Source organism: Felis catus, chromosome B4 (genome assembly GCF_018350175.1).
Source record: "Felis catus isolate Fca126 chromosome B4, F.catus_Fca126_mat1.0, whole genome shotgun sequence".
Taxonomy (NCBI): domain Eukaryota; kingdom Metazoa; phylum Chordata; class Mammalia; order Carnivora; family Felidae; genus Felis; species Felis catus.
The window spans coordinates 51,551,594-51,566,632 of NC_058374.1; the positions used below are offsets into that span (position 1 = coordinate 51,551,594).

General features: G+C 33.2%; 1 protein-coding gene across 3 annotated transcripts; it reads right to left on the bottom strand.

Moving 5' to 3' along the window:
• Window positions 1-619: 619 nt before the first annotated feature.
• On the bottom strand, window positions 620-12,674 carry RERGL (RERG like). 3 transcript variants are annotated; one of them, XM_045061450.1, is made up of 6 exons: window positions 12,159-12,674; window positions 11,308-11,331; window positions 7,948-8,004; window positions 4,144-4,217; window positions 3,737-3,885; window positions 620-1,217 (listed from the first exon to the last, which is right to left on the bottom strand). In XM_045061450.1, the coding sequence occupies exons 2-6, from the start codon at window positions 11,318-11,320 to the stop codon at window positions 935-937; spliced, it is 576 nt and encodes a 191-aa protein (XP_044917385.1). In that variant the 5' UTR covers window positions 11,321-11,331; window positions 12,159-12,674; the 3' UTR covers window positions 620-934. The 3 variants fall into 3 exon arrangements, with proteins under 3 accessions (XP_044917385.1, XP_003988522.2, XP_044917386.1); XM_003988473.6 differs by lacking the exons at window positions 11,308-11,331; window positions 12,159-12,674 and adding an exon at window positions 9,051-9,830; XM_045061451.1 differs by lacking the exons at window positions 7,948-8,004; window positions 11,308-11,331; window positions 12,159-12,674 and adding an exon at window positions 9,051-9,841.
• Between the last annotated feature and the right edge of the window lie 2,365 nt (window positions 12,675-15,039).

Sequence of the window (15,039 nt, forward strand, 5' to 3'; positions counted from 1 at the left end):
CCCACTTTAATTTCTGGGAGATGTAACCTTAATTATCAGTGATTTGGCTGAAGTTAGGCCGAGGGCCCCAACTTAAAAGGCAGCGAGGCCAGCGGCAGGGGCACTGAAGTACAGAGGGTAAACAGTTGATTTCTGAAGGAAACTGCACTCAGAGAAATCTGAGAAGGCCCAAAATGTTTGTCTAATACAATATTTCTTTCAAGGCAATAAGGTCTTCAAGGTTATATGTGTGCCAACCAGCTTTTACTTTTCCCCTGTGATGTATGGATCTCTATTATTAACTAAAAACAACCAGTCCTTTTTATATGAAAAGGATCTTAGCTGTATAACTTAATTTGTGCTAACTACCCTTCTTATATGGAATACATGAAAGGCAGAATTTTTCATTATCAGACCAAATACAAACAATACTTACAGGCAGAGAATTCAACTTCTTAAGGTCTAAATTATAAGTGAAATAAGTAGTATGAGCAATAAGTAATACGAAGATGTAAACGATACCAAGAACTCACTGAGTTACTGGAAAGGCACTTTAAAAATTAAATTCATGCATTTCTACCAAATTGATGAACTATAACTACATATTTCTTTCAAAGAAATAAATATAATAAAAGTAAACTGAGGCCTGTGGAGGTAGTTTAATAAAATCATTAAGCAGTTATACAAGCAAACTATACAGCAATGCCTTGGTAAGTTATAGCGAGTGCCATTTTCTGTAATAAGGAAAAGGCTGGGTGTGAAGCATGAGTGTACAAGACACAAACAACCAAACGGCAAGCTATATATATATTTGAAAACACAGCTGTGGTTTATGTTCAGTCAGTTCATATCTCTAAGAGAACTATTTTTTTAATGCATACAAAGGGCAAATTTCATTATCATGTGAATATTTAAAACTCTCTGATATAATAAATCCCCTAGGATTACATGTCTGCTAAACAGATTTCCGTCTCTTTCCAAATACATTATTGATCAGTTTAGCCATTGATTTAGATCCACTGGGTCTTCTCTTTTCTTTGAGTTTGAAGTTTGTCAGGATGTCCTTGATAATTCTGATAAACATCATCTCTACCTCCAGACACTGCTCTGCTGCAGATAATTCACAGAATTGGCAGCGGTTATCCAATGCCAGCTTTTGCCCTTCTTCCCAGCCAACCTCTCGCACGTGACAGAGATCTTGCTTGTTACCAACCAGAAGCACCGCTGATTCCACAGCTCTGAAATGCAGAACACAACTTTGGCAAAATTATTTTACGTCTCTTTTTTTTTGCATTAGTAGGTTTATATAAAAATGAATTAAGGACAAAAAAATTATTGTGTGTGTATATGTGCTTCTTATGGTCATATGTAAGTGTACGACACAAATCCCCAATTATTTACAAAAATTATAGGATGTGGTATGTGACACAGAAGTAACAAGACTATTAAAGCATAGGATTTGCATTGATACAAACCTATTCTTGAATATTGGCTCTGTTTACCAACAAGGCATGATTATTAATTTTCCAAGTTCCATTATCCTATATGTAAAACAATCGTGAAATAGCACGTGTTACACAGAATTCTCATGGAGATTTAATTAAATGATGTACATAAAAATACCTAGCACAGTCAGCAAAAGATGCTTACCAAGTATTATTTTTCATTTCCTTATCAATTGAAAGAGAAGGACTAACTAATATGTTTTTACTGAATAGCTACTATAATTGAACAATTTAGATATAATTTTCCTAGGGAAAAATATTACTCAATACTCATTGCTGTTTGTTCTTTGTTATTATCCATTATACCATAGTCTAGAGATAAATGTTATAATCTCATGACCTTGTGCAATTTTTCTATTTATTTAAGAAATATGTTTCCAGAGCTCCTGGGTGTCTCAGTCGGTTAAGCATCCAGCTCTTGATTTCGGCTCAGGTCATGATCTCACCGTTTGTGGGAGTGAGTCCCGCACCGGGCTCTATACTGACAGCACAGAGCCTGCTTAGTATTCTCTTTTTCCCTCTCTCCTTGCCTCGCCCTCCCTGTCTCTCAATATAAGTATTTTTTTAAAGAAAAACATTTCTTTGTTAAGATAATGTCTTCAACAAATATCAATAATTTTTCCTCGGTTACAGAGACAAATTTCTAAAACACGGTTTCATTTGAAAGATAGAGTAAGACAACTAGTCCCTATAAATGCCATGGAACTCTGCCAAGTTATCTACTATAGGGAAGAAATGAATAAATGCAGTCTTCAACCCTATCTATAAAGATACTGCCTTTAGATTCTGCTAAAAGTCAGTTTCATCTGCATGATGGTGTGTGTGAGTGGTGAGGGGAAAAGCACTGTGTCTGTTAGACTTTTCAGGGTATTAATATTTTTTTCTATAAAATTCAGAAAAGTATTGTAAAGGATTAATGGGGAAGGATAAGTGAAATATTTTGAAGGGTGACTCATAATCAGATGTAATTTTATAAAACAATAACATATTTTGCTATCCTAGACTATCTACAGATTGAGAAGTGGAAATACGCTAAAAATTACTTAGTACATTAAGAAGATTGCCTGAAAAATGTCAAGTATAGGTGCTTTCATTTTTATGTTTTGACTATGCTTAAGTGATTCTTTTGATTTGGAAGAATAGTGAAGGAATTTTATTATTATCCCTTACCTAAGTCATGCTGCTTAAATATGAGGCATTTAATGCTTAAAACAATGAAGTTCAAAACAAAAATCTGTAATATGAGAGGAAATCAGAGCTGCAAGTTACCTCGGTAAAATCAAATCCTTTTCTCCTACCATGTTTCTATCAGTTTTATAAGCAGAAAAATGAGGTCTAGAGATTAAAGTGGTTTACCTAAGGTCAATCAGATATAAACAAGAATTTACATCAGTTGACTTCAGGGAAACAACCTTTATCAATCATCATCCCATGGTTTCTTGATAGTGGGCATTTAAAATAGATATAAAAACACATATACCAATTTTCAGTAATAATATTGTGCTTCTTGCTTCCCAGATTAAAGTGTTATTTTGGATTCTAAGGGCAAATCTTATCATGAGCACAAAGAATCCTTTATATCAGCATGTCAAATAAAAATAAATATTTTAAATGGGAGAGGCTCAAACAAAAAAATAAAGAAAACGGGAAATTCATATGTGTAAATGTATATCTACTAATACAAGAATGGTTTAAGGCAGGTATGCCTTCCCTCATAGTTTCTTTGTGTCAAGACAATTAACAATGGGTAATCATTGATCAGTTCTTTATTTTAGGAGGTGAAACAGAGAAAAATGTATTCTCATACTTAGAATTCGTAATGGTTTGATTATTCACTCTATTTTGCTTTGATAGATTGAACAACCCAACGACAAGGAATTGGATGCCAAATGTAACAAATTTGGATTTATTTAATATCCTTAACATTTTTGTGGGAATGAAAAGAAAAGGTTGAAAAGTGAACTATCTTGTGTACAGAGAACCATTTTGCAAGTGAGTGTCATGTTAACAATAGAAGCTGTCTTGTAAAATAGCCATTTACTCAGAGCAAGTAACTGTTTATGTCAGCCAGGATATAAAGTATTCTCATCTTATTCCTTTTACTACATGTGTAACTCCTGTGGAATGGAAGGTGAATTGTTCAGGGCTGTTAAATTTTGTAATTGGAAGGCTGTATTAAGCTCTTCCTAATGATGCTTATAGCTATGATGATTTACTAAAAGGAAAGGCAAGAGGAATGGAGAATATCTTACCTTTTACAATGACTAGTTTGTGGCTCCCGAATTCTGTAGACCAGTGCTTTTGCAAAAGCAAATGAGGACCTGTCACTGATGTCATACACAATAACAAACCCATCTGCCCAATGCAGTTCACTTGTGAGGGAAAATTTTGCTTTCTTTGGCTGAAAATAAATCAAGCAAATTGAAACTGGTGGGATATTCCACCTGTATTTGACACTTCAGACAATTAATTAATGGTAACCCATTTTATCAAAAAATAGATATTGGAGTTTATAATAAAAATAATCTCTTAAAATTTTAATTAAAATTGAGAACACATTTCAGTTTTAAGACTGGCAACTTTACATTTACTCTTACCCAATCTTCTTCAAATCATGATTGAAAAAAAATAAAATAAAATAATACTTTGTTTTACTTACTTGAGAACAAGGGTCATATATTTCCAGGTTCAGTTGCTTCCCTTCCAAATACAAATGCTTACTATAGATAGATTCTGCAAAATATACATATATTCAGTGTCATTATGGAAATACTCTAGAATTAAAAAAAATAACTTCATATTTGTATTACAGTCTTGCAAATTCAACTGGTCAGATTTTAGTGGAATAGAACAGTGGCTTTTTTTTAACTGTTAGTGATCAAATACATGCATGTTATATTTGCTCATACATATATGTATTTCTTACAAATAAATTTTTCCACCATATCTATTCAACTACATGCTTTTGTGCTTATCTACTTATCTTCCATCTTACAACTATGGACGAATTATCTGTGTTTCCAAGGCCAATCCATTCATCATGAACTAGTTACCATTTCCTCTGATCTACTGAAAGACATAACCACACCAATTCCACCTCTCTCTTCTGCATCATAAACTGTTCCTCTCTACTATATCATTATTAACCGCTGAATTTCTCCTAACTTAACAATCCTTTAGAACCCCCAATCTCTTCAACTATTGCCACATTGCTCTCCTAGCCTTTTAGTAAGTATCTACACCTCTGTGTCCAATTTCTGTCTCCATCCAGCTCTTTGAATCATTCCAATCAGGCTTTAGTTCCAAGAACTTAAATAAACCTGTTTTTATCAAGGTTATGGTTTTAGATTCAATGGATAATTCTGTCTTGAGCTTATGTGTCCTAGTAGAATTAATAGAGCTGATCGCTGCTCCCTCCTTATGTTTTTTTCTTTATTCTTTGTTGCTCCGTATTAATCTTTTTCATTTGTCATCTTCCACAATTTTCTGTTTCATTAAATTATATACCCATAACTCCAATTTATCAGGTTAAAAGCCTTAAGTCATCCCTGATCCTTTGTTTCTTTTACCTCCCATATTTATCCTATTAAAAATTCCTTTTAGGGGCACCTGGGTGGCTCAATCGGTAAAGCGGCCGACTTCGGCTCAGGTCATGATCTCGCGGTCTGTGAGTTCGAGCCCCGCGTCGGGCTCTGTGCTGACAGCTCAGAGCCTGGAGCCTGTTTCAGATTCTGTGTCTCCCTCTCTCTCTGACACTCCCCTGTTCATGCTTTGTCTCTCTCTGTCTCAAAAATAAATAAATGTTTTAAAAAATTCCTTTTATTCTATCTTTAAAGTATATTTTGAATTTATCTGTTTCTCATTATCTCCATTGTTAGTACTATGATCCAAGCCATCATTAGTTTTTATTTAGAGTATTACAAAACCTCCTCATTCATCTCTCTGTTTTACCTCCTTCTTAACTCCCTTCTTGTGCCTAGTCTATTCTCAACACAGGAGAAAAAGTGAACCTTGTAACCAAATCATATCCCTTGTCTGATCAAATCTCTCCAATGGCTCCCCATCTCACTTGGATAAACCAAAGCCTTTAAAATGCCTGAAAATGTCCCTCTTTGTTTAATCTCCCATCACTTCTATGACTTCTTTGGCTATACACTCTCAAATTATTTGCACACAAACTACACCATCCTCCATAGCGTTCCTCAACTTTTTCAGAAATTCCCTCCCTCAGAATTTTGGTAATTGTTTCTTCTGTCTGGAATGTAATCCTCCAGATATCTTCATGGCTCAATTTCACCACCTTTATTTCTCTATCCAAATATCACCTTCTCGGCAAAATCTACCCTGACTACCCTATTTTAAATTTAAATTTTAACATACCACATTAGTGCCATTCCCCCATGATATTTTCTTTTTCTTTATAGCAGTTATCATCATATGAAATAACTTATACTTTTTTTTTTTAATTGACCCTTCCTTCCAGAATATAAATCTTATGGGGGCTTGGATATTTGTCTATTTTGTTCAATACTGTAGCCTGTCTATCTAGAAGAATACCTGGGACATGGTAGGTGCTCAATAAATATTTGTTTAATGAATAAAAGACTTCCTTTCTGTAACTGTTCCTCCAGAGTTTAATAAAAGACCTACTTCTCTCCAAAATGGCACACTGACAAAAAAATCATGACCCATTCTGGCAACATAACCCATAGCTAAAAAGATATAGCAAGATTTGGGGAGCTGACTTCAGGGGTTAAGGATGCATTTTAAAATCCTTTTAGGTTACATTTAATGAAATTTGTTATAGTTTCATTAAACCTTAAAATATGTTTTCAGACAGCTCCTTGTAACTTCATAGGTTACTACTGACTGTGAACCCTACAAGTTCCTTCTAGACGTTTAAACATATCTACTCAAAATTCAAAAACTGCCAGCTGGGGTCACTAACTCTTAACTTTTTAGAATTTTATTATTTCCCCTTCTGGTCTTCATTTACAAGATGGAATCATTTTCTGCCAGTTTTTCCTCGTGCAGTGATGATCTTTTTGCTCATTTGTTTGTCTTTTCAAAATGTCTCTAAGTCATATATTTTTTAATGGAAATGTACCAGCCTGGAATGTATACCCTTCAGTTGTTTATATAACTATATCTTATAAAAGATTAAGGTGATTTTTTTTGTTGTTGTAGCTGTTGTTATTTTTGGGTGTGGTTTTATTTGTGTTGGTTTGGTTTTGTAATTGTGGAACATCTTCTCCTGCCTGACTCTTTGTGTTATATTGACTTTTTTTGACAGAGGTTTTTCACCTGAGAATTTAAACAATAGGAATTTCTTTTTCTATGTATTTCTTCTGTCATTAATCAGTTTTCAAGCACTTTCCCTAAAATATTCCCAATGTCATATGGATTGAAGTAGTATGTTAAATACATGTAGAAAGTAATACAATATAATACCTTAACGTTAGTTTCTAAAATTCTGGAATAATGCTACCTCATGAATGGAGGCTTTCTTGCTTTCTTGCTTGCTTTCTTTCTTTTTTTGGTGGAGGAGATTATTTCTTATGGAAAAACATGTTTTCAATTATAACTTCCTCTTAATCTAAGTAAGAATTATTGCACAAAAAAATCAAAATCATTCCCCTTTCTTCCAACTCTCATAATTTTTTTATACTCTGCTGTTCTTGTTTAAAAAACATAAAGCAAAATCACTTTTCCCTCATGACTTAAATCAGGTGAGTTATTAGTACTAATTGGTACTAATGTTGATTATTAATATTAGTATTAATATTGATTAATTGCTGAGCCAAAAATATACTCAAAACTCTGGCAAAGTTCCTCACTTTTTATTAATGCCTCACTCTGATATTTCCCATATGTCATGCTAATTCTGAACAAAATAAATTTAGAGCAGAGTTAGTAAAATTATTCTAAGATTATATTAAGACACTTGTTTTAGAATTTCTCTGAAACTTAGATAAGCAACCTAGATAATTTTGATATGATCTTTAATCAAGGTATAATTTTCCCATTATTTTCACATGGGAATAAATTAAAATAAGCTTTATTTTGTAGTTACTAGTGCTTTTATAATTAATATGTCTTCATCTTTCAACAAATGTTTATTTAATTTCAAAACTGTTTCATAGTTTACAAAAATATTCACACTGACACGCTTCACAATATTAGGAGAGGGGGATCTTAGTTTTAATGTTCTTCTAATTCTAGACTGAAACAAACTGACCTCCTAATCCATCTCACTTAACATCAAATTGGGTGAATTTTATCATAAAAGCACATTCTATTCAAGTACCTATTTTGATATTTCCAACCAGAATCTGAATAAATAAGTTGCTGAAAAATGCAAAAATGGAAAATTCTACCAAAATGCTTCAGTGACCTTAATTGTGGTTTAATTAAAATGATGAAATTTTAAAGGTTAAAAAAAAAGTCTAAAGTGGTGACTTACCAAAATTAGAAGCATATTCTCCAATGAATCGCTTGGTAAGAAACCTTACTGTAAGTGCTACAAGACAAACAGGCTGGACTTAGGGTCTTTTCTGTTTTAGGATACAGATAACTTAGTTATGTACATAAGGTTTTATCTTTCAGCTCAAAAATTACCAAGCATTAATGCAGACCTTAAAGCTTTATTAAATTCTAGTCTAAATAATAGTCATCAAGATTTTCACTGTACAACCATAAAGATTAAAAGACTAGAAAGTGATCTGCCTATTCAAATCACTATGTAATTAATTCATGAATGCAAACAGGTAAGACAGCTTACTTTATGTAACAGAAACAGAGTTCTCATTAAGTTTCAGATTCAAGAACTATACCATCTCTTTATATTCTTTACCAGATCAAATCTGGCTCTAATAGTAACAAGGACAATATCACACATTTGTTTATCACACAGTTGTTTGCAAGGATAGAGGGACTTCAAAACCCAGGAAACAGAAAAAAGACCTCTAGTGTGGGTTTATCTTGCTGCAGCTCCTAGGTCTGGACAGTTGTCATCGTTCATTGAGATCAGGTAGCTCTATTGATGGCATCCTCACCACCATCATAATGGAACCAAAACCAAAATCGGGTAAAATAAAACAAAACCGTGACTTCCAAAGTCAGGGGCACCTGTTGCTCAGTCTGCAGGCATCTACAAAGCCACGCCCATCCTGTTTTTTCACCTCAGGAATGTTGCATTTAAAACATAATCCACAGGTCTCCCTGCATTCTTCTCCACCCTTAGGCTCCGAGCAGAAGAATCAGTTCAAGGCCATTGTTTGGCCACTAGTGGATGTGAGGGCAGGTGTGTTAGAGTGAGAAGTAGGTGGGATGGTGATGGAGTGATTTACTGTTATTCCTACAAATTAATACTTCAAACAGTTATCTTTCTCTAAGTGCCTATAAGTTCTATAAATATACAGTTAATTGCATTACTTCCTCATAGAAATGAAAACTCCTAATGAAAAGTAGTATACATAATTATGTAGCTATATTTACCTATTAGGTCAATATATTTCTCACTCGTTTTACACTCTGCACCATGCCACAGTATGCAACACCACTCACCAGATTTGCCTGTTCCTTCGCCACCCAAGACAGCAAGCTTCACATCGTTCATTTTGTCTTTCTGATCTTCTTGCTCAGTCCTGTCTTTTGGAGCTATACTGACTTGAGCCCAGCATGTGCTTTATAAAATCCTTTTTACTAATGCTGCTATCATTTCTCTAAGGCCAACTCCGCCCCATATTCCTTCCATCCAATAATAACTTTAAAAATGTTTTCCTGGAGTCTTTTTAAACATATTTCATTTAAAAAAATAAACATTGCAGTTACTATTTAGACATAAAGTCTTCGTAAGTCAATAGTTAAGAATTTCACAGAAATTCTGCAGAAGATTCTTAAGTCAGCTAAGAAAGCTTAGCTCCCAATCCTCTACTTTTTGTGTACCAGGAATTTAACTTTCTAGGACCTAGAAAAAGGATTTCTCTAAATAAGAAAATGAGGTTTTAGAGGATGAGTATACATTCCTGTAAATCTACTTTGACTGGATCAGTTTTGATTTTTCTATAAAACCTGAGCCTATATTTTCTTGGACTTTTTCTGTGAAAGACAAAGGGAGTAAGTTTACTCAGTCATGACAAGAAATGAGAGAAGGAAGAGGATGGCTGTCTCAGATGCAGTTGTTTAGGGGTGACAGCAGGGCACATAAACACACAGCCCATGTTTTTGAGTCATATGAGGCTTTAATGAAAAATATGGACACTACAGAGTTTTATCTCTCCAATGTCTTTCTTAATAAGCTCTCTCTCTCTCTCTCTCTCTCTCTCTCTCTCTCTCTCTCTATTTTAGGTCAATAGACAATAGTATGGTTTCTGAGAAAGCAAGCAGCTTCATGTTGTTTAAAAAGCAATAAGCAGAAACCTGTCATGTTTGCTTCTGTCGTACTGTGGTACCCCACATTACTTTCTTTCCTTTCTCTCTCTTCATTTGTATATGTATAAATTGGAGAGTTGAGAAAAGAGTACAACAACAAATAGAAGAACTCAACCTTGTGTACTAAATTTTGAGACCCAGGTAAAGGAGTTTCATTTCTAGGCTGGGTTGATCACAGGTATAATATGCTTTTTAAAAATGCATTTATTTAGCAAACATTGAGCAACTGCCACTTTTTATTGAAGATGTGTTGAGTTAACAAGGTCAACAATTAAAGAATTCATTAAGATTCCTTAGTGAATCTATAGTCTACTAAGATGAAAATTGACATAATTAAAATTATAATAGACATGATCATCATGATCATGGCTAAAACAGAGCTCTAACCAAGGGCTGAGGAAAGCAGAGCAGCGCATTGAAAGGTCTTCAAAAAGTAGGTAAAGCTTGAAACATGAGCAGGACCCAACAGAAGAAAGAAAAAGTGATTGGGAATTAAGGAGATGTGTCTATTCCAAAAGAAGAAATAGACTCTGTAAAGAAAAAGAAAAAAAAAAGGAAGAGAGAGTATGGCAATTTGTGATATCAAGGTTAACACAGGAACCATAAAAAAAAAATTAAAAATAACCTATGTTCTCTCTGTAATCTATACACCTATTTTAAGAGTAACAGGTAATTATTTTTTTTTATTAAGAGAGTTTACTAGCTGATTTATTATATTATGAAATTGAAAGTTTTTTCCTCTATTTGGAGAAATTATATTTTTATCTTAAGAAAGTTCTGACTGATGTCTTTAGAAAGTTTAGTATATCTACTGATATGAAGGAAAAGCTTAATTTCATAGCATGCATGATATTGAAAACAATATATAGATAGTTACATATATATACCTACATTTTTTTTTGCCATATCCTGCTCCTCCCCACTGCCACTGAATTCCAAAACTAAATCTAGTAAAAAAGCAGCCTAAGGGCACTTGGTTCCAGGGATCAAGCCCTGCCTCAATTCTCTCTCTCCTCTATGCCCCTACCTCCAAAAGCACGCCCACTCATGCTCTCTCTCTCCCTCTCTCAAAATAAACAAACATTAAAAAAAAGCAGCCTAGTGTTGGAATAGAGTGAATATAATTATGTACATGCTTTTCTAAGAAAGAGAGTGTCTATATATTTTTTGGCCTCAGGTAAAGCATGCTAACATATGAATGTTCTGATAGACATATTACTTATACTACCCAAAATCCTTTCACCTTTCCCTAAATAAATATTTATTCACAACCAATATAATTTTTTGTTACTTTATTCATTTATTGAATGAACAAAAATTTATTGAGTGTCTACTATAGGCTTGGCACTATTCTCAATGCTAGAAACATATTAGTGAATAAAGTACTTACAGATTCTGTTCATTGGAGATGGACCTTAAATATTAAAAAATAAGTAACGATTACATATCAGGTATTCATTAATGCTATAATTTTATCTGTTTAATTCTGAGGTCAAGTTAACCGGCTCTTTTCAACTAATCTCATTTCCCTGTAATTTCTGTTAGAATAGATGCAAAGTTTTTTCACCAAAAGCTGCGGATTCAGAGGGCGGAGTGATTAAAAAAATCTCCAAGGAGAAAGATTATCTTTGTTCCATTATACTGTTCTAGAACAATAAAAAGATGGACTACTTCCCAACTCACTTTCTGTGTCTGCAATAATCTAAAATAGACATGAATGGTGTACATAGACAAACAGAAAACAAAGAAATCATAGAAATACAATGTTATTTATGAATATAGATCCCCAGGTCTGAAGTATATTAGCAAATCAAATCCAGAAGTGTATTTAAAGAGCCAATTGTAATGAGCTAGTAGAATTTATTCTAAGAAAGGCAAGTTGATTGAACAACAGGAAGTTTGGTAAAATATTCTAATATATTAGCATGATAAAGGAGAAAAACTGTATGAATAACCTGCTGCTAAAAGCATTTCATGAAATTTAACAACTGCTTAAAACAAAATACTTAGTAATCTAAAAATACATCTAACTTGATTAAGTTTATATATTTTTAATCCACATATCAGAAAAATAACAAATACATATAGAATTTTTACTCTTAGTTTCCTCTAAAAAGAGTATTTTGTCTGTTAATTTTAGCACAGAATTTGTAGTCCTATTCAATACAATGAGGGGAAGAAATTACATATATGAAAAAGGGGAGAAAAATAGTTACAACCTACAAATGATATTTTCCTTACCTGTATTTTATCTACATTATTAGCATACGTAAGATCATCCAGTAAGCTGGCCAAGTAAAAGAAAAACATAGAAACAATAATTCCAGATGATAAAAATAGCAGCTAACACATGTTTTACACAGTGTATAACAGGTAATTTTTTAACATGTTTTCCAAGTATAACTACATTTAATCCTCTGAGAAACTTCAGGTAGGTGCCATTATTATATAATACAAATACAGTCCTTTTTCACAAAGAAAGGAAAAAAAGAAGTAAAAAGAAGAAAACTAAAAAGGAATGTATAGGATTTATACGATGAATTCTCTTACTGAAGATTATCAAATAAGACTTGAATACATGGACAAACATAAATAGAATGGCCCAATGTTATAATTATTACCAAATCAATCTAAAAGTAAAATGCAATGACAATTAAAAGCCCAACAAAGACTGTTTGATTGAATGTAGACAGCTTATTTTGAAAAAGAAAATATGTAAGAATAAATGAGGAATTTTTAGGTAAGAGAGTGACAAAATACCTCTCATGAACCAAATAATACCAAAACAAAATACTATTCTATTAAAATGAGATTGATAGGCTCATTAATCGAATAGATTTTTGAGTATAGAATTTGAGTACATAGAAATTTATTTTATTATGAATGCAATGCTTTTAATACATGTTATTTTTAAATTATGTTGATGCTATTAGAAAAAAAAATCTTAGAACAATGTGTTATATCTGTACCATATGCCACACAGAAAAATAAATTATGAATACTAAAAATCTTAGTGTGAAAATTAAATTCAGAGAAGTTTACATAGCCTTTGACATATATATGAGAATCTTCCAAATAATTGTAGAGAGGGAAAAGTCTTCTTAAGAAATAGATCCAGGGGCACCTGGGCGGCTCAGTCGGTTAGTGTCTGACTTTAGCTCAAGTCATGATCTTGCTGTTCATGAATTTGAGGCCCGCATCAGGCTCTGTGGTGACAGATCAGAGCCTGGAGCCTGCTTCAGATTCTGTGTCTCCCTCTGTCTGTCTGCCCCTCCCCCACTCACGTTTTGTCTCACTCTTTGTCTCAAAAATGAACATTAAAATATTTTTTAAGAAAAAAATCTAAAGACATATACAAAAATATATACAGAAAAAACAATATAATGAATTTTCATAATTGATCTTTAAGTGTTGGTTATGTTAGTCCCATGGGATTATTTAACAAAGTCTGTGAATTTGTACGTTTAATAGAAAATAAGTTTCTAGCTACAAATGGATTCTTTTTAATCAGAACTGAGGTATTTGTTTCACTTCAAATTATAATCCATGTTTCTAAAAGAAAGTTCTAGCAGAAAACAAGTGTTTTTAAAATGGAATTACTTCTGGATAATGTTATGTGATAATATAGAAATTTATAATGGAAGAGTAGTTTTGTTTTTGTTTTTTAAGAAGAAAATGGTATTATTCTAATCTCACAAAGCACATGTTTTCAAACAGCTAACAGATTTAAAGTGCATTAAGAGTGTTCAGGTGTTTCCACATTATGTTGGGGTTAGGTAAGCAATCTAGGGAATATTTATAGAAAAAAAGAACATTTGATTGCTAAGCTCTATCTCTTCTTGTTCTCAAAGCACTTTATGTTTCATGACATAAATAGCACAGATAGCATTCTCAGCCAGAGATTAGGAGCAATTTCTCTGCAATCATAAATCCTCCAAAGTCTCTTGCAAAGGAATTATTCAAACACGGACATTTGCCTAAACAAATGATGAAGATATAGGAATGGTGGCTACTATACAAAAGCTCTATTAATATTAACAGTAGCTAGCATACAAAAACTTCTATTAGTCCACAGTCTGATTTGGGGGGCTATAATATATGTATTTTAGAACTAATATGTGCTTAGTACATCAATTTATGTTCTAACAGTTCACTTATTACACTTTCCTAATAGATTTCTTTTTTGTATGTGTGATTATTTTTGATGGATTGGCTATTTATTTGAACAAGTATGTAAAACAGATTGCTATGTAACAAAACTACTCCCACATTATTTGGTCTGGGAAGACTATTTTCAGAGTCTACACCTATTTTCAGTGTAGAGTCTATACTAAGTTTTTGGCTTATAGCCTCTTGAGTGTCTGTTTAAAATTTAACAAATCATACCTGAATACTGAACACCTACCTATTCTACAAATTGCAACTAATCTGAGTTTATCTTTTCTTTTTCCTCTTCCTCTTTGTGCCCCATTTCCCTTCCTGTTGGTGTGAATGTGTTTCTCCTTGCTTGCTTTCTTCCTTTATTCTTGGCTGCTTTTAAGAGGTTTTAGGTGCCTTTCTTCATCAGCAGTGTTCTAAAATTTCACATTGTGATTTTCTGGTGCATGTCATTGTTTTCATTAATTGTACTGACACTCACCTCACCTTCTAAATTTAGAGATTCCTGCATCTCAGTTCTAGGAATTGTTTTTGTATTATGCCTTTAACAATTTTTTCAACTCTAGTTTTATGTGTTCTTTCTGTTTGCAATGGGCATTAATCAGATTTTGAAATTATAAGATTCATTCTTTTTTTTTTAAGTTTATTTATTTATTTATTTTGAGAGAGAGAGAGCACGAGCAACAGAGGTGGAAAGAGAGAGAAGGAGAGGGAAAATCCTTAGCAGGCTCCGCACTGTCAGCACAGAGTGTGATGCAGGGCTCAATCCCACGAACTGTGAGATCATGACCTGAATCAAAACCAAGAGTTGGGCACTTAACCAACTGAGCCACCCAGGATCCCCCAAGATTGACTCTTAATACTGACATTTTCTCTCCTATTGACCTGTTCTGTATCTTTAATTTCTCCTCTATGATTTATTTCACAGATTCTACCTTGAGTATGCATATATATATATATATAT